Here is a 20,159-nt window from a genome sequence, read left to right on the forward strand (position 1 = left end):
CACTGAGCCGTATGGTGATGAGCCTGCTTGAGAATGGGCAACACGCTAACACAGAGGCCTTGATGTTTTTGTGTACCAAGAATCACACACCGTACACGAGCTTGTTAACTTCTCCACGACAGTAGAAAATGTGGCCCACACTACATAGGATGAAATCTTAGTGAAGGAAGAATTGTTTTAGAATCAAATCTAACATCCCCAAATCAAGATTTAATTGTGAACTTCTGAAAAGACCCCCAGGTAAGGCACTTTTTATGCGACCAATTTACTAGTATGGCCCCGTGAGGATGTTTTTTATACAACGTTGCCCCAGAGTGAAAACAAGTTTACACCCCAGCTCTAAAACAAGTATGGAATTACCATCAGGACTTGGACACTTACTTTGTTTCAACTGGGGGTGTTGACAATTGCTCCATCCCAAATGGGCAGCGACCCCTTGCACATTCACTAGGCAGCATCATGTTGATTAGTTTGATTTATTTGTGGGAGAATATTCATTTAGCTTTATAAAAATTTGCAGTTTGTGGATAAAAATGAAAGAAAATGTGTGAGGGTAAAGTCAAATATTGACCACAAACTTGTCGCTTTCCGACTACAAGAAATTTGCTGAAAAAAGAGATTGGTGTTTTTTTTGTTTTTAAAAACATGTCCACGCTCAAAGTTGACAGGCTCATCTGTAGGAGGAGGAAAGGGATGGCAGGTCCGATGTGGGCATGGGCAGCACCAGCGGGTGAATGCTGCGCAGAGGCTTAGTGGTGAGTGCAAGCGGCTGGTCGGCGCACGGTGAGGTGCGACCGCCGCCTTGCGTGTATTCCGTGTTGGTGGGTGCCGGGGCGCAAGGCGACGCCAGCGCCGCTGTGGGCGTGGCCGGGGAGTCCACAGAGGAGGCGGGGCTAGCCTGGGATAGGTGCGTGTGCGTGAGATGGGAGACTGTGTGTGGGTGCGACAGGTGAGGGTTGCGTGCGTGCGCGCCGGCGGCGTAAGGCGCCTCATCAGGCGCCTGGGAATGGTGCATGCGCCTGGGCGTTGGATCATCTAAAAGGCAAAACACATACACTGTTGAAGAGAAGTAAAACTGTCTCGGGTTGCTGTTAGGGCTGCAACAATTACGCTAGGTTTACACTGCAGGGAAATTGTTTTTTTTCCACGCACGTCATTTGCATTTAATTAACATGCTGTGTGGGGCACTGATGATAAAATTGGTTGCCAACTCTTTCAAGAATCAATTTTAATGGATTTTATCGATAGTTTGTTGCAGCCCTAAAGCAAACCTTGCGTATTATGGCAGCACCTCGGTGATGCACAAAAGGTTTCAACAGAGAGCACGTTGGACAGGTAAACAAAACGGCGTCTGATTCACCCCGGTGAGGTTTGAATAACATTTAGGCCAATACGGTTTTGACGACATGCATTGTACATTTTATACACGTATATTCTCTACAAAAGAAAGCTTGAGCGTTTTGCCAGACAGTGCCTGACAATCGGATTTAAAATTAAATTTATCCAGTTCGAAGAACCAACGTCAGTTGTTATAACGTTAAAAATGACCAACGTCAGCGATTTTAATTTCAAACTTTTCAGGATCGTTACAGACTTTGTAGTTGACCACTACACACGATACATTACATAAAATGCACATATAGTGTATTTCTTTTATTTACAGTTTTACTGCTGCTCATGAGCCTGTTCTTATATATATTATATATACATGGGTATATATATATATATATATATATATATATATATATATACTGGACTGTCTCAGAAAATTAGAATATTGTGATAAAGTTCTTTATTTTCTGTAATGCAATTAAAAAAACAAAAATGTCATACATTCTGGATTCATTACACATCAGCTGAACTATTTCAAGCCTTTTATTATTTAAATATTGCTGAATTTGGCTTACAGCTTTAGAAAACTCAAAAATCCTATCTCAAAATATTAGAATATCATGAAAAAGTATACAAGTAGGCTATTCAACTAATCACCTGAATCATCTAATTAACTCGAAACACCTTGCGAGGGTTTCCTGAGCCTTAAAAACACTCAGCTTGGTTCAGTAAACTAAATCACAAGTATGGGGAAGACTGCTGATCTGACTGCTGTCCAGAGGACCATCATTGATACCCTCCATCAGGAGTGTAAGACACAAAAAGAAATTTCTCAAAGAGCAGGCTGTTCACAGAGTGCAGTTTCAAAGCATATCCACAAAAAGTCTGTTGGAAGGGAAAAATGTGGCCGGAAACGCTGCACAACCAAGAGAGATGACCGCAGCCTTGACAAAATTGTGAAGAAGAGCCGCTTCCAGAATTTGGGGGAGTTTCAAAGACAGTGGGCTGAAGCTGGAGTCCAGGTATCAAAAGCCACAGTTCACAGACGTGTCTGGGAAATGGGCTACAATAGCCGTATTCCCATGGTCAAGCCACTTCTGAACTCAAGACAACGGAAGAAGCGTCTGACTTGGGCTATGGAGAAGAAGCACTGGACAGTTGCAGAGTGGTCCAAAGTCCTCTTTTCAGACGAAAGCAAGTTTTGCATTTCATTTGGAAGTCAAGGCGCCAGAGTCTGGAGAAAGGCTGGAGAGGAGCAAAATCCAAGTTGCTTGAAATCCAGTGTGAAGTTCCCACAGTCAGCAATGGTTTGGGGAGCCATGTCAGCTGCTGGTGTTGGTCCACTGTGTTTCATCAAGTCCAGAGTAAATGCAACTGTGTACCAAGAGATTTTAGAGCACTACATGCTTCCATCTGCTGAAAAGCTCTATGGAGATGAGGATTTCATTTTCCAGCATGATCTGGCACCTGCCCACAGTGCCAAAACCACCAGTAACTGGTGCACTGACCATGGCATCACTGTCCTTGATTGGCCTGCTAATTCCCCTGACCTGAACCCCATTGAGAATTTGTGGGGTATAGTTAAGAAGAAGATGAAAGACACCAGACCTGCAAATGCAAATGAGCTGAAGGCCACTATTGAAGCATCCTGGGCATCAATAACACCTCAGCAATGCCACAGGCTGATTGCCTCCATGCCACGCCGGATTGATGCAGTAATCCGTGCAAAAGGACTCCCAACCAAGTACTGAGTGCATCAATGGACATTTTCAAATGTTTGATTTAGTTTTGCTGTTATAAAATTATTTTTTTACTTGGTCTGAGGAAGTATTCTAATATTTTGAGATAGGATTTTTGAGTTTTTTTCAGCTGTAAGCCAAAATCAGCAATATTCAAATAATAAAAGGCTTGAAATAGTTCAGTTGATGTGTAATGAATCCAGAATGTATGACATTTTTGTTTTTTTAATTGCATTACAGAAAATAAAGAACTTTATCACAATATTCTAATTTTCTGAGACAGTCCAGTATATATATATATATATATATATATATATATACACATACATACACCTGAGCCATTTCCCCCCTAGTGGGGGTGTGGCTAAACTCAAGAACACATTCCCATTTTTGACTCTTTGTGGGAGATTGATAGAGAAATTCCCAGCCCCCTCGCTCAACACAACAGATGTGTTGCAACATCTCAGTGGGAGTCATTAGGTGACTGACCCCCCCCAATTCCAACCTCTAATGCCGAGCGCCAAGAAGGGAGGCAACGGCATCAGTGTTGTAAGTCTTAGGTATGACCTGGCCGAGGCTCGAACCAGCAACTTCCCAGTCTCAGGGCAGGCCACCGGGCTGGCCTTACTTACAGCCATACTACCGTGAACAAACCCAATCTCGGAAGCTAAAAAATGTTTATTTTAATGTATTACTCATTTGCCTGCCCCTAAAAATAGAGGTTTATGTATGGATTTATGTCTTTGCAAACTGAGCACTGTGCCTATTTGGTTTTAGATAGGGCGATTTTATTTAATTTTTGTACAAATCCGGAGTATTTTCAATACAATATATATTCTTCTCTGTAGCCATTTTTCTCATTTGTATCATCATTTGCCACATAATTAAATCAACGCCATGCTAAATTTAAGATAAAATGAACAGTTATCCGATATTTCGAGTAATTGATATAATATTCAGTGGCTAGTCTTGAGTAATAGCCCGAGTTGCTATGACAAGCACGTCTGCCTTACCGTTTTGGGAGTACTCAGTCTTGCATTTCTTCCTTTTCTTCTTCTTGCCCTGCAGAAAAACCCACGCAAGCACACATACGGGTAAGTTATTTACACCAGTGACAAGTGCAAATCATGCGTGCAAGTGTGAACAGACATAGTTGTCTCTGGCCGACCATCCAGGGTAAAGTTGCGAGTGGACCAGACGCTCCTTCCTGGCAAGCTCGTAGTATTTAGCCTGATCCTCCTTGCTCAGAGAATGCCACTGTTTACACACACAAACGCACAGTTTGTTTTTTTCTGTCTCGGTTGAGCCATTCCTTTGCCATAGTGCAACCATCAAAATGGATCTAACCCAGTGGTTCTCAAATAGGGCCACCTCCAATACACCAGGGAGAAGTGGCGCTCTCATTGGCAAGGTGTTATGTTTACATTTACGTATAGTGAAACTTAAATCTTTATTATTAGTATACAAAGCAAGTAAGCACCAACTCCGAGCAAATATTCAACAGTTAACAGAGCAGTCACTCATCATCTCACGGATATCCACAACTTCAAGGTCCAATATTCACGTACAACATCGAAAAGCCATTGGGCTATTGGAAAAAGTATTCATATTCAAACTGATTTAGATGATAAACTTAAAAATGTTTCTAATTTATATCAATTTAAACAATGTAGGCAGCACGGCGGCGAAGTGGTTAGCACGTGTGCTGCAGTGTTCTGAGGTTGTGAGATCAAACCTTTCTGTGTGGAGTTTGCATGTTCTCCTCGGGGCACTCCAGTTTCTTCCCACTTTGCAAAAACATGCATCTCAGGTGAGTTGGCCGGTTCAAATTGTCACTAGGTGTGAATGAGCGAGTGAATTGTCTGTGTCTGTGTGCCCTGCGACTGGCTGGCAACCAGTTCAGGGTGTCCCCTGCCCACAGCCTGAAGATAGCTAGGATAGGCTCCAGCACCCGCGGGACCTTACTGAAGATAAGCGGTGCAGATAATGGATGGATGGCTGGACGTTAAAGATTACTATAACAAAGCTTCTTATGGTATCACTTGTTAAAGGAGTCACTAGTGATACAATTGTAAGTTTGAAATGTCATTTGTTTGTTTTCTAATTTTCCTTTTGTGGGGCATGATTCAATTTTCTTGTTTTGATTTTTAAACCACTTTCCTTCCCCCATCCATCCGCCTCCTTTCCACCAGCGCAATGGACGGAACACCAAGGGTAGAAGGAAGATAAAAGCAGATAGGCGCGGAGGGAAAAATACATAAAGGCTCTTTGAACTCAATGGGGCATTGTTAACACATACTTAGAGAAAATATTTAACTTTAAACTTTTCAAGGACAACTCAAACTACGCACTCCACCTTTAATTTGTGGTTGATGTTTTTTGTGTTGTGCCTCGTTACAAATATAGTATAAAAATGAATATTTTTGTTGTGGGCACACTTGACTAACAAGAAAGAGTATGGGCACCAGATGGACACACTGACCCGCTGTCCCAGTATCTGATTGATGGTGGCGCTCTCCTTGACTTGGCACTGGGCCACCACTTTAGGCCGCTCATCCCTCATGAACAGCATGAAGGCATTGAGAGGCTTCTTAATGTGACCTTTGGCCTTCCCGTCACAGTCTTCCTGTGTTGCTGCCGTTGTCGCCATCCTAGATGGGGGTCCAGAAAATGTCATAAATTCAACTCGCTGCTATATTGTGTTTCCGTGTGAGACATTTCCGACACGTGTTTATCAAATATTTACTGGACGCAATGACGCATAGGAGCGACAAGTCAACTTGACATGTTTGTGGTCTGTGATACAGTACCTTGGGGGACTGAGCTCTCGGGCTTCTTCGGGCTCCTGTTTGATGGCAGCAGTAGGTGAAGGGGAGCCACTCACTAGCCCGGGAGACGAGCTGCAAGTCACCACATCATGCCGCAGGCATAATAGAAAGCAAGGAAAAATGTTCATTTATAAGATGTGGAATCGCAGATAATAAGCAAAGTATCGGCAGTATTTGTTTTTTGGAAGGCCATGCAAATGCATAATATCCCAGGGTAAGACTAGTTTTGAAATCCCATTATTGATCATGCTCGACTTTCACGATTTTTAGTTAAAAGACAAAATCATCAACTGCACTGGTCGATCATGTATCTTTTACATCAGCCAAATGTCCAATTATCCAGGGTGATGCAATTATCGATTTATTTCATTGCCACAGTTAGCTTGCATTGTAAGTGTTTCTAATAGCAATGTTAGCTAGCAAGAAGAATTCATCACAAGCGGATAGAATATATGATTCTGTAACTCTTACGTGTCTTTTAAGCTATTTAATGACAACAATAAGAATAACAAATACAGATTTCTTACACTTAAGGAGGGATGTCAACCTCGGTTAGGCTCTGGGGCCTTATCCAGACTTTGTTTTAAGGCAGGCCGGATCAGTAAAAGAATCTCAAATTAAACTTTTTAGCTTTGTTTTTTAGTATTATGCTTTACGATTTAGCGTACTCGACATACTGTATTATAATCTCGGATAAAAAGAGATATTTTCTAAGCATAACACATTTATTTACAAACAATGGGGGAAAAAAGACTTTCATGTTTAGCATTGAATCCATTAACTGGTATATTATAACAATTCACCAAGCTATACAATCTCAAATGGGAGCAATAAAAATATACGAATTTTGCCTTAATTGTTGTAGTGGTATGAAATAAATGGCGCTCGTCCTCTTGGCCACGGCACTTTAGTCGCCCTTAGGTCGGCCTGTCTCTTTTCCAACCCAAATAGCAACCATGTTCCACCTTAGTCCTTTAACCATCTCCCTTCGATGATCTTCATCCGCCCTCGGAACTTAAACCCGGACGCTAAGTATGAAACACCTTCCTTGCTAATTCGCCTTATTTGCCACATTTGTAGATGAACACATCGTGTTGCGAATGTCTATTTCCTGGTACTAACTCGTTCAGTCTGCATGTTGGATGTCAGCTTTTTTTTAACAATTTATGCTTTCTAGCGGCCGGGGGAAGCATTTGGTTTGCATTTATTTTAAGAAATAGTTAAGTATTTATGGGAAGCTGGATTAAATCATCCAACAAACCGGGTCTGTATATTTGTTGCCTTCACTAAAGTCAATGAAGGATTTTACGGAAAGATAACGTGGTTCAAGAGTCATAGGCAAGATTTTTACCTATCTAAGAAAAAAACATTTAAATTCTGATGTGGGTTTAGCAGTGAGATGTGTATGTGTGCACACTCCCGATGTATTTTCTTGTGTTCTGTCTTACAAAATAGCTTCCCATGAGACAGGAAAAGAAATCCCACCCTCACAGATCCCAGCCCGGTAAGTGTTGTGAAATATTGTTACTTTTGACTATGAAAACGAGGGGTCGAACCCAAGAAGCGGTAACTGTCATTTTTAAAAAGCAGGGATAAAGAAACAGGCTTGGCTATGATAATTTGGAGGGGTTGAGTTTCAAGTAGTTGGATAAATATTAAAAGTGCATGCCCCACTTGAACAACACACAAAAACAAACTTTGCACTCACAGCCAATCGAGCGCATGAGCCATGTGAGCCACACCCGCCGGTGAGAAAGGATAGTGTGCGACGTTTGGCATACGTGGTGTGCCAGCTGGAAGACATGTATGAGAGGTTATTTTTTTAAGTAAATCATATTTGCTCTCACATAAAACACCATACTCTCACCCTTGTACAACATACAGACACTTTCATGCACAGACACTACTATACTCTCTCATGCATACTGCTATACTCTCATACATACTATATTCTCATACACACACACACACACACACACACACACACACACACACACACACACACACACACACACACACACACACGTCCACTCTTTCACACATATTACTATACTCTCATATACACTCTATATACTCGCTCTCACATTTCTACACTCTCATACACACACTACTGTACTCGCTCTCATATTACTATCTTCTCATGCACACACTACTATACTCGCTCTCATATTACTACACTCTCATACACACACTATTACACTTGCTCTCATATTACTATACTCTCATACACACACTACTATACTCACTCTCAAATTACTATACTCTCATACACACAATGCTATGCTGCCACACAAATACTAATATACTGTCTCACATATAATAGTGTACTTTCTCTCACACATACTACTATATTGGGAGCAACTCCAGTTTGATGTGGAGCTGTATAACATACACACACAGATCAGTGTGTATCACCTTGGTTACCAAAAGTAAAACAACAAAGGTGAGGTGATCATTACAATAGGTCTGAAAAAAAAAACCAGTAGTAATAGTAGTAAGAGAGTATCATAGTGTGTGGGAGAGGCTTTAGTAGTGTGTGTGTGTGTGTTTGTGGCTTAGGTACCGTGTGTGTGTGTGTGTGTGTGTGCGAGTATTGCACTGAGTGTGAGAGAGAACAAACTGTGTGTATTTGGATGTATATGTGAGAGTGTGTGACTGGGATTATAGTGGTATGTGTGTAAGATTATAGGATTGTGTGTCACATTATAGTAATACTGCGAAAGAGTATATTGTGTATGAGAGCATAATAATATGTGTGAGAAAATATAGTAGTGATTGTGCATTGGTACGACTTTCTGCATAAGAGTATAGTTGTACATGTGTGACAGTATGATGTTCCATGTGAGAGCAAGTATAATTTACTTCTCAAATGGTTTCTCATAAACACGTGATAATAACACGTGTGTGCGTGTTGCGCACGCAGTGTTGCCGGCATTTCTCACCTGCGTCAGGTGACAAGGCCTCGGAGCGGTAGGACATCAGCGGGTGAGCCATGTGGCCGTGCGAGCTGCCAGACTGCAAGTGCACAAAACACACAAGTGGTAGTGAGCTGAGGCACAACCAAAGTGTCTCTGGCTAAGTTCACACTGCAGAGCTTAATGCTGAATTCGTTTTTTTTTAATGAAATACGATGTTCGTGATCGGCTGTGTGAACAACTCAAGTGTCCCGCATGCGCAGAACAGGAAACGTGACGTCACACGCAATGTGCTCAGTGTTTGTGGGAGTACTCATGGATGTTAACAGTGGCACATATCTAATAAATAGTTATTGTGCTACCAAGGCAGCGCGTGTGCAACTTAATTAAATCAAAAACATCGCTTTTCCTCCATTAAATGCTCTCCATTGTATTCGTCCGCCATGGTTGTTGATTTCTCCGCTTCCTCTCGCCTTGTTAAACGCAGGACAGTGCCGTGCAGGTCACATGAATGTGTCTTGTCCATTCACACTGCAGACGCATTCCACATATCCATGTATCAGAGTTAGAACCACACATGAAAGTGGCCTAGGTCTTGTGTGAGAAAAATCGTCTATGTGCCATTCGGATAGACTTTAACCGATTGGATACAGGTCGCGTTTGTGCAAAAAAAAAAATTGATTTCCCTGCAGTGTGAACCTAGCCTTAGTCTTTCTTACCAGGTGAGAGTAGTTGGCAGGGTCTCTCAAAGCTGCTGTTCCAGGGACATCCAACAGGGGCCACTGCCATGGCAAATACTACACAGGCATTGAGGAGAAAACTCGTCAATAAACAAGTAAAGCTTTTTCCCTGCTATGAATGCAAAAATGAGTTCACTTTGGGCTCATTCCGTTTCCAAATCAGCTGAAATAATAGCAAAACTAAAATAATAAGTATACTAATCCTAGTAATGTGGATTCACACAATAAGCAGTCCGCAATATTTTCTGTACCACAGACCGGTTTAACGTCTGACAACATTCTCGTGGCCCAGCTCAATAATAACGATTATTAATAAAAACAATACGAACAATATTCCTAAGTACAAGGGACCTAGATGACATATGAAAAGGCATTCAATTTTATGTAATTATCCTAACATTTTTACTCCCCGTCCATGTTTTGGCTAAACTCTTTATAGAAAATAACGTAAAAAGAGACAAAAAAGAACAAAGAAAGAGAAAAGGGTTAAACAGAGAGAGATAGAGAGTGAGGAAAGAGAAGAAGAGAGAAAGAGTGAAAAAGAGAGATAGAGAGTGAGAGAAAACGTCAGGAAGAGTGAGAGAGAGCGTGAGAGAAAGAAATACAACTACAGCGTCTTTGTGAGAGGCACCTGGCTTTGGCAACATCTAGTGGTCATATTTCAACCTGCAGCTTGTTTTTCTCTTGCGCTTCCCTCAGCGTTGTCTCGCGAGCCGGATTCAATCCCTTACCTGGCATGATCCGGCCCTCGGGCCCCCTGTTTGATACTCCTGCTCTAGAGACAAATATTTTTTTGTGTGTGATAAAATCTACCGCTTTTTAATGTCAAAAAGTTTAGCATGTACAATGAAGAAAACAAGTATTTGAACACCCTGCTATTTTGCTATTTCTCCCAAATAGAAATCATGGAGGGGTCTGAAATTTTTAGCATAGGTGCATGTCCACTTTGAGAGAATTCCAGAAATCACAATGCATGTTTTTTTAACAATTTGTGTGATACAGCTGCAAATAAGTATTTGAACACCTGTGTATCATCTAGAATTCTGACCCAGAAAGACCTGTTAGTCCGCCCACTAGAAGTCGGCCTGCACTCCATGTATCATCCAGAATCAGATGCACCTATTTTAAGGTCCTAAGCTGCATAAAGTCACCTGTCCAACCCATACAATCAGTAAAACTTAAACTTGTAACATGGTGAAGACCAAAGAGCTGTCCAAAGACACCAGAGACAAAATGGTACACCTCCACAGGGCTGGAAAGGGCTACGAAGCAATTGCCAAGCAGCTTGGTGAAAAAAGGTCCACTGTTGGAGCAATCATTTGAAAATAGAAGAAGCTAAACATAACGGTCGATCTCAATCGGAGTGGAGCCCTCTGAAAGATATCACCTTGTGGGGTCTCGATGATTCTACGAAAGGTGAGGAATCAGCCCGGAACTACACGACAGGAGTTGGTCAATGACCTGAAAAGAGCTAGGACCACCGTTTCCTAGGTTACTGTAGGTAATACACTAAGACGCCATGATTTGAAATCATGCATGGCACGAAGGTTTCCTCTGCATAAATCAGCACATGTCAAGGCCCATCTCAAGTTTGCATGTGACCATTTGGATGATACAGAGTCATGGGAGAAAGTTTTGTGGTCAGATGAGACCAAAAAAGAACTTTTGGGTCGTAATTCCATTAAACGTGTTTGGAGGAAGAAGAATGAAGAGTACAATCTGAAGAACACCATCCCCACTGTGAAATATGGGTGTGGTAGCATCATGCGTTGGGGTTTATTTCTGCATATGGGACAAGACGAGTGCACACCATTAAAGAGAGGATGACTGGGGACGTGTATTGTGAGATTTTGGGGAACAAGCTCCTTCCTTCAGTTAGAGCATTGAAGATGGGTCGTGGCTGGGTCTTCCAACACAAAAACGACCGAAGCACAGGAAAACCAAGGAGTGGCTCCGTAAAAAGCATATCATGGTTCTAGCATGGCCCAGCCAGTCTCCAGACCTGAACCCAATCAAAAATCTTTGGAGGGAGTTCAAACTCCGTGTTTCTCAGCGACAGCCCTTCTGCAGTGTGTGCAAACCTTGTAAAAGACTACAGAAAAGGTTTGACCTCTGTAATAGCAAACAAAGGCTACCATACCATTTATGAACATCCATTTCCTCAGGTGTTCAAATACTTATTTGCAGCTATTTCATACAAATAAATTGTTAAAAAATCACGCATTGTGATTTCTGGATTTTTCTTTTTAGTTTATCTCTCTCACAGTGGACATGCACCTACGATAAAAATTTCAGACCCCTTTGTGATTTTTGAGTGGGAGAAATAGCAAAATAGCAGGGTGTTCAAATACTTATTCACTCACTGTAAGTATCTTTATTGTTCTTGATCAGGCTATATAATTTTGTTAAAATGTTTTTCTGACACTTTCGACGAGTGTGATGACATACATCAACAACAAATTGTATTGGTGAAATACATTTTCATGTTACACGGCACGTGCAACTGTGTGCTGTTAGGTACGGTGGATGACTTACTGCTGCCAGGCCTCCGCCGGCCAGATACGGGCCACACAAGTCAGGAATCATGAAGAATGGATAGCCCATGTAAGGGAGCTGGAAAAGATTTCCACTCCGTCGCCTGAGTTCTGCCGCAAAACACAATAAAAACACATAATTAGAGTCAGAACATTTTGGCCTGAAAACTTGGCTTTGTTTTGCTTCACATAAATGCTGCAGAGCTTGTTGCTGGAGATTATTAAACCAGGTATTTGGCAAAGAGGTGTGTGATTCTTTCCACGGTCCAATGTGTTGAGGTCTACCCCCGCATTTAACAGTAACTAGGAGCAGTGGTCACCAACCTCGTCTGTACCATAGACCGGTTTAATGTCTGCAAATATCCTCCTGGCATGACCCAATAATAACATTAGTAATAATAACAATAAAGAGCCTACATCCACTGTGTAGTCACTAGACCATTAGGGAAGTAGATTACATAGGAAAAGGCCTTAGAAGTCATCCTACCTATTTTATAGGAAATGGTGCCGACCCTAGTGGTTACAGTATCCAATCAACCAACCAGAGACGAATGTTAGACAATGGAGAAAACAAAGTCGTTATAATAGATATGAATAAACCCCAAAAAAGCAAGACAAGCAACTCTTTGGTGCATCTGATGATCAATCGGGCTTTGAACGACATTGTAAATGTTATTAAGGTATTGTTTTCATAGTTTATTGTCTATAAACGAGTTTGATCATGGACCATGTATTCCACAACGTGGTACCATGAGGAAAAATAGTTTGATGATGAGATAAGATCGGATAACATTTCCTATGTCATCTACATCCTTAGTGGTATAGTTGTTAGGGTTCAGCGCTCTCACCAAAGTGATCAGAGTTCACTTCGGACGACAATGTTTTTAGCTGCAGCAGGGTTTGAAAAAAAAATATGTTGAATTTGAGGGATGTTGATTTTAATTTGATAGCTCACATTTGGGCAGTTTTTTTTCTTAGGGCCTCCATTTTATTCTAACAACTTACAGTTTGAACTGTAAATAAGATCATTAAAGGACCACATTTGTAGTACGTTGACATTTCAGTTATGTTCTCAATGTCTCAGTTGAAATAATGTCAGCTTACAGACTGACTGATACAGACTGACGTTTTTTGAACGTCATTCTCAGAAATGTATCATATAAACTGCTTTTTTCTTAGAAAAGAAAATTAAATCACAATTAACAATTATATCGAAAAGCAAAGATTTTAGAATCACAACCATTGAGAACTGTGATATAAATCGAATGGGCACCATAGTATCGTGATATAATCGAATAGTGACCGAGGCATATCGTCCCATCCCTAACTTTTATTTATTTTTTGTGCAGCTCGGTACCAAATGACCACAGCCCGGTACTGACCCGTGGGCCAGTGAATTCTGACCAAGAGGATATCAGGCATGATGCTAACAAACACGTACATGATGAAGATCATCATAACATTTCCTATAGCACCGACTGGCAGTGTCTGAAATAACGTCTGCCCGGACGCCTGGGGCGTGCATCTTTTACGTCGGGCGTACAACTTACACGTCTCTGTCCGGGTGGCCAAAAAAAAAAAATCTTCATTTTTATTTTTGCTTGATTCCGATTTCGAAATCTTTGTTCAGTTTGGAAATTTCGGAATTTCGGTTCGTTTTGCAATTTGCATACTCGGCAGCCAATCAGAAGCCCCCATCGAATAACATCGTGCTTCCGGACTTTCCCGAGACTTATAAGGTCGTGCATTTGCATATCATTTTCCAAAGTAGGTGAATACAAGAAAAATGGATAAGTGGTTAGGAATCAAGCCAAAACCTCAGCCCCAGAAGAAAAATTTAAAAGAAGCTAACAAAATGTACGACGCTACAAAACGTAAACAAACATTAAAAGCATCATGCAAGAGGAGTTCACGTGACTTGTAGCAGACAACGCAACCAGGAGAAAGATTCGAAAGAAGCTAACAAAATTTATGACGCTACAAAACGTAAACATACATTAAAAGCATTGTGGAAAGAGGAGTTCACGTGGCTTGTAGCAGACAACGCAACGCAAACATTGCATAAATGAAGATGGTACATACGGATGGCAGATGGAAAACAGTGATGCCATATACGTGCAATGAATGTAATAAGTAGATTTATAATAAACCTAATTTTAAAGTGTTGTTCTGCTATGTATATTCTGATTATCAAACCTTAATACTTTGCAACAATGTTTTTTTGTAAGATTAGTTGTCATACTGGGGCTGGGCACCCGTATGATGCGGCAGGGGTAAACCAGTGAAAGCTGTCGGGCCCTGCTGTTGAACAAAAGAGTGTGTTGTGTCACCCTGACCCGAGTGACATGGCCGCTCTCTGGTGTCCCGTTTCATCTGGAGGGACGAAAGCATGACCAACTTGGGTGCCGAGGTGCCTAACTTGTTTGGGTGTATGGGCAATTGGGTTGGCCATGGTCCAAAAAATTTTGTGTGTTTTTTTTTTTTTTGCTATTTATTTACCTTTTATTTTCTGTGTTATTGTATGTGTGTGTCTTGCTGTCGGTCACCTCTCTTGAGGGATATGACCAAGGTAGATAGATAGATAGTTGTCTTATTGTGTTTCAAGGGGTGAAAAATGAGGCAGGCAACTTTATGGCTGGGCAGGCAACTTTTCAGAGTTTGCCCTGGTGTCCGGTAACTTTTTGTCATGAGTTTCAGACACTGCTATACGATGTAATGGCTTGTTTTGTTCAGTTCCATCCATCCATTATCTGCATTGCTTATCCTCAGTAGGGTCGCGGGGCTGCTGGAGCCCATCCCAGCCATCTTCGGGCAGTGGGTAGGGGACACCCTGAACTGGTTGCCAGCCAGTCGCAGGGCAGACAGAGACAGCCAACTCGCTAGGGACGATTTGAACGGGCCAATTAAGCTGACATGCATGTTTTGGGGAACTGGGAGGAAACCGGAGTGCCCAGACGAAACCCACGCAATCACTAGAACATGCAAACTCTGCACATGACCTCAGAACCATGCAATTCAGCCGCTGTGCTACCCTTTTGTTCAATTCTAATGACTTTATATTGTTAAGTGTGACAGCAATCCATGCAACTATGCACGGATTTTGCCAGAGCTGGGAATTTCGCACGTCGACCAAAAAGTTGCGCTTCTGCATATTGTTGACACGGATGCATTGAAAATTGCATTAAAATCGATGGAGGCACGTCTTGTGTTTCTTCACGCGGGTTGCATTCACGGTCTTGTACGGGTTCAACAACAACAACAAAACAAAAACGACAAAAACACTTGAGTGGTACCTTCGGCAAACTGCTGGCGGTGATCGTCTCGGTCAGCCGCGGCCGGTTGACTTCTTGTTCGAGTGTCCAGCGCCTACAAAGTCAGACGAACACAAAAATACAAAAGAAAGATCAACGAAGTGATGCCAAAACTCAGTCGGCCGCTGTCGATCTGGCTCGCTCACCTCGGAATTCGACGCGCTATTATTGCTGGTCTCGGACTCGTGGACCAGGGACGACTTGACGTCGTCCAGGTCTCGCTCAGCGGCGGCGGCAGCGGCGGCATTTGTCTTGTCTTCGCGCTCGTCTTCGTCCTTAAACGGGATTAACTCGTCGTCGGCTCCCAGATCGTCGTCGTCGCTTAGTTGCGGCATGCTAGGAAGCGAGCTGGCTAGCTAGCTAGCCGCAGATGGGGAGCACTTTTTTTCCTACAACGTCGCGCCGTCTGACGCTCCGAAAAGTCGACCGATCGCTGATCAGAGGCTTCCCCGTCGGCTGCCGTGTGAGGGCGACCACGCGCAGCGCTCCGCTTCGCCGTTAAATCGGCGTAAAGTCCGTTAGAAACAGTTCCGATGGCTGAGCTTTAGCCGTTAGCTTTTGCTTTCCTGTTAGGAATGAGTCGTTTGCGTACGAAATGGCTCCACGAGCTACCTCTGACGTGAACGACGAGAGCCGACTCCCCATTTACGAGGAGCCGGTTCCCTTCGAAAAACGCTCTTTCTTCTTTTTTTTCTCCCCCACCTGTCCCATTCCTCTATCTCTCTCTAACTCTCTCTCAGTCTCCCTCTATTTGTATTTTCCTCTCTCTATCGTCGGATAAATGTTACTCTCATACCTTTCATTTCACTCTCTATTTTTCTTTCCATCTCCCCCTCTGTCTGTCCCTCTCTCTCTTTCACTCTCCCTCTGTTTTTCTTTTGCACTGTCTGTCTTTCAATATGTTTCTTTTATACTCTTAATTTCACTTTTTTATTTTTCTCTTTGTCTTCCTCTCTAACTTTTTTATATCTCTCTCTTTCTCGCTATCTACATTTCTTTCTTTCTTTCTCTCTTTTTCAATCTATCTTCCACCATCTCTCTATTTGTCTCATTGTCTCTTTCTTGCTCTTATCATTTTATTTTCCTCTATTTTTCTCTCTATGTACCTCTCTTTATTAATTTCTCCCTCTCTCTCTCCCTCTATTTGTATTTTCCTCTTTCTATCTTCAGATAATGTTTGTCTCATACTCTTCATTTCACTCTCTTTTTTTCTTTCCATCTTCCCCTCTAACTTTCTGTCCCTCTCTCTCTCTTTCACTCCTCCTCTGTTTTTCTTTTGCACTCTCTATCTTTCAATATGTTTGACTCATACTCTTCTATTTACTTTTTTATTTTTCTCTCCATCTTCCTCTCTAACTGTCTTTATATCTCTCTTTCTCCCTATCTACATTTTTCTAAATATTTTTCCTCTATATATTCTTTTCTTTTTCTCTCAAATTTTCTCTCTATATTCCACTATCTCTCTATTTATCTAATTGTTTCTCTTTCTCGCTCTTATTTTTTTGTTTTCCTCGGGTTTTCTCTCTATGAACCTCTCTTTATTGATTTCCCTTTCTTTCTCTATATATCTCTATAATACTCTCTTTCTCTATCTCTGCTCTCCTTTTCTCTGTCTCTTGAAGGCGGTGCGTCGTCTCTGTATGTTTGCTAAATATTGTAATGCCCCTCGATGTGCTCAATGATGCACAGTCGCCAATTTAATAACAAAGCTTTGAGACTGGGAGGTCGCTGGTTCGCGCCTCGGCCGGGTCATTCCTAAGACTTATAACATTGGTAAAATGGCGGCGCCCTCTGTTGGCTGCGGCTGCATCGGCTCGCTACAACGGGTCAGGTGTATCGACATTTCGTTCTGTGTACATTGTTACAAAGAATGACAATACAAAGGAAATTATTATTAAAATAACAAGCGGTATAGACATTCACACAAGAGCTACTGTTGGTCGTAACTCGCACCGTCCATTGGCACACACAGACTGACTTCAAAACACTAGCATGTCGCCTCCTCCTTCCTTTGCGATACGTTTTCTCTTAAAGGTAACCATGCGTGAACACAAACAACAGCAACAAAGGTAGCAGATGTTACTGTATAAAAAAATTGAAAGTTTAAATTAGATAAAAGTTGCAGGGTTGGGTGTCGATTGAAACAAAGTCAATTGTATCAGCATAAGACCGTTTCTTTAATGAATTTTAAAATAATTTGTTGCATAATGTGTCATTATTATTGGTAATACTGTTATATTATTAACAAATAATGTTAATATTCGTTTGGGAGCCAAGAGAGCTATTTTCATTGAGCCGAGCCGAAAAAGCCAGTTCTCCAAATAGAGCCGGAATTCCCATCTTTACTTTCTGTCTTCTTGTCTTAGGCGTCCACTGACGCAGACTTCGCCACCGTTCGCCTGAGAAGAAAACCGAGCTTCATGCGCAAACTCATCAATTGTAAAACATACACAGCGTGTAGATAGATTTCGTGTCTCCGTGTGACTGGGTTTAAATGGTTTCCGCTTACAGTTGTCTCCGTGGAAGAAGTTTCAACTCTCCGATTTTTTTGACGACCTGTGAACTTCTCACGGCGTTCCTCGGAGTCCCTAAACGCACGTCCGCAGGCGGAGTCCTTCAGATTGACCCAAAACGCCAAAATAAGATAAATGCGTATTGATTGTGTTACGTTCAATAAAGCACTTGGAAACCCGTTCTGTCGTTTATTTACATTACCCTGTGGCTGTGGTTAAATGCCACATTCACCCCCCCCCCCCCCCCCTTTTTAAAGTGCAAAACACATTCCAACATATTATTGTAGAACACAACTTTAAGGCCAGAACAGGGTAGACTGCCACAAACCTAAACCTACATTAAGAACAAAATCTCTGAGGTACATGGGCTGCCGAACAGCGCGGAGCATCGGTCTGAGGGAGTCAACCTGCGGGTAGGATTCTGGAGCTTTTGGGGGGGAAATCTCAGTCCCCATCACTGTGACGTGGTTCATCTGCAGCAGCCAATTCTTATACTGATGGTGGGATGATGAGCCGTCGACCAGGCGGAACATAGGTGGCCCCAACTGTGCTGATATCCGTTGGAGCGAGGACCAGAAGGATTGCAGCTTTCCGGACCGTTGGCAACTGACCAAGTCTTCTCACCCGATGTGCCCCATCATAGCGTTGCATTTATGCCACTGTGTCGCTGACAGAGGGCCCTGCTGCTGGAGGGCCTGGACTTGAGGATCTCCTCGAGGAGGACCGGAGTCAATCTAATGAAAGTTGGCTTCCCCATCCCAGCATCAAGGTCGCGGTGGATGTACCCGTTGTGGCATGAACGAGAGATCTTCAGTCAGATGTGCTTTCAAGCAGTTCTTGAAGCACTGATTGAATCCATCCCCTGGTGGGTGGTACAGGGCCATCCTGGTGTGTTTAAATCCTCTCTCCCCCACAAAGGCAGCAAATTCAGCCGAGAAGAACTGGGTCCCGTTGTACTGCATATGGTAATGGATTCTGGCAAACCCCAGCAGCAAACAGGGAGGAAAGAAGGTTAATGATTTGCTGTGTGGTTACTGAACCCACATAAAGGACCTCCAGCCACTTAGAGTGGCGGTTGTAGGGCACCATCATGAACCGGTGGTTATGAGTAGTGCCATGGAGCTCACCACAGATGTCCACCTGAATGTGGGACCATGGCATCATTGGCCATTGAAGGGGCTGCAGAGGTAGAATTGGGGGTTGGGCCCGTCTTGCCGCTGGTTCGGCAGGGGGTGCAGTCCTTCATCGTTTTGATGTCTCTATTGATGCCCAGTGACCAAACCAGGCTCCTATGCACTGTGCACCACTATGTCATCCAGGCACACCACTACACTTGAGATGCCAGCAAAGATGGTGGTCATGATTTTCTGGAAGCAGCTGGGGGGGAGATAAATCCAAAAGGAACTCAGGTGTACTGTCAGGAAATAAATATTAAAATGTATGGTTAACCAAATTGTTCGAATTAGTTATCCGACTCCATTAACCAAACACAAACTTCATTCTCCTAACAATGCATGCTCGTTTCTTTCTGGGAAAAGATGGACAAGAATAGCCGACATTTCCACACGGGGGCAGATTTAATTTTTTAAATAATAAACTAAGTGAATTCCATCGAACTAGCCGAATTAGCTGAATTAGTGTCGCTCTTCGTCGAGCCTCTCTCTCAATTGTCCCTCGATCTTCGATCTTCCACGTTTTTTTCACAAGCTGGTGTGCCGACTCCCCCTATGGGCGCGCCAGGTGCCAGCTTAACCACCTCCTCGCCGAAGGGCATCGCGATGTCTAAAAAACTCATATCAGCAGAGCTTATCAGAACAACTTCTCCAAACAATGCCTGCCTTCCTGCACAGAGGCTCCTCTTGCGTCAGCCTTTGTCACAGTTCCGGCTGTTTTCTGTAAACATCATCCTCCACTAAGTCGCAATGACCTGCCCCACAGCTCAGCCAGTGAATATTTTTTGCATTAAATGTAATTCGTATTTGATCGTACAAAATACCTTATAGTCAAATATAAAAAAATCCTTCAGTACCTAAAAAAATGTCCACATAGGTCCCAAAAGTGGTAAGGTTGGCGCTCTTTGGGTGCAGCAGAACCTGCAACTAACCCTGGCAGCTGCCAAGCTTGGAGAAGACTGTGACGCCGAGAAACTTGGCCAAGAGATCTTCTGTACTGGGCAGGGGCTATTTGTCCAGTACTACTGCTTTTTTCATCTGTTTGAGGTTGATGCATGGGCGCAGACCACCTGTC

General features: G+C 42.6%; 1 protein-coding gene across 1 annotated transcript; it reads right to left on the reverse strand.

Moving 5' to 3' along the window:
• Window positions 1–460: 460 nt before the first annotated feature.
• LOC148350471 (transcription factor 7-like 1-A) lies at window positions 461–16,060 on the reverse strand. The gene is made up of 11 exons (XM_088320048.1): window positions 15,546–16,060; window positions 15,382–15,454; window positions 12,090–12,199; window positions 9,534–9,611; window positions 8,842–8,914; window positions 7,608–7,692; window positions 5,882–5,971; window positions 5,554–5,722; window positions 4,221–4,328; window positions 4,085–4,133; window positions 461–1,035 (listed from the first exon to the last, which is right to left on the reverse strand). The coding sequence occupies exons 1-11, from the start codon at window positions 15,732–15,734 to the stop codon at window positions 671–673; spliced, it is 1,389 nt and encodes a 462-aa protein (XP_088176174.1). The 5' UTR covers window positions 15,735–16,060; the 3' UTR covers window positions 461–670.
• Window positions 16,061–20,159: the final 4,099 nt, after the last annotated feature.

The sequence above is a fragment of the Urocampus carinirostris genome, chromosome 16 (assembly GCF_059441175.1).
Source record: "Urocampus carinirostris isolate Australia breed hairy pipefish chromosome 16, RoL_Ucar_1.0, whole genome shotgun sequence".
Classification (NCBI taxonomy): Eukaryota; Metazoa; Chordata; class Actinopteri; order Syngnathiformes; family Syngnathidae; genus Urocampus; species Urocampus carinirostris.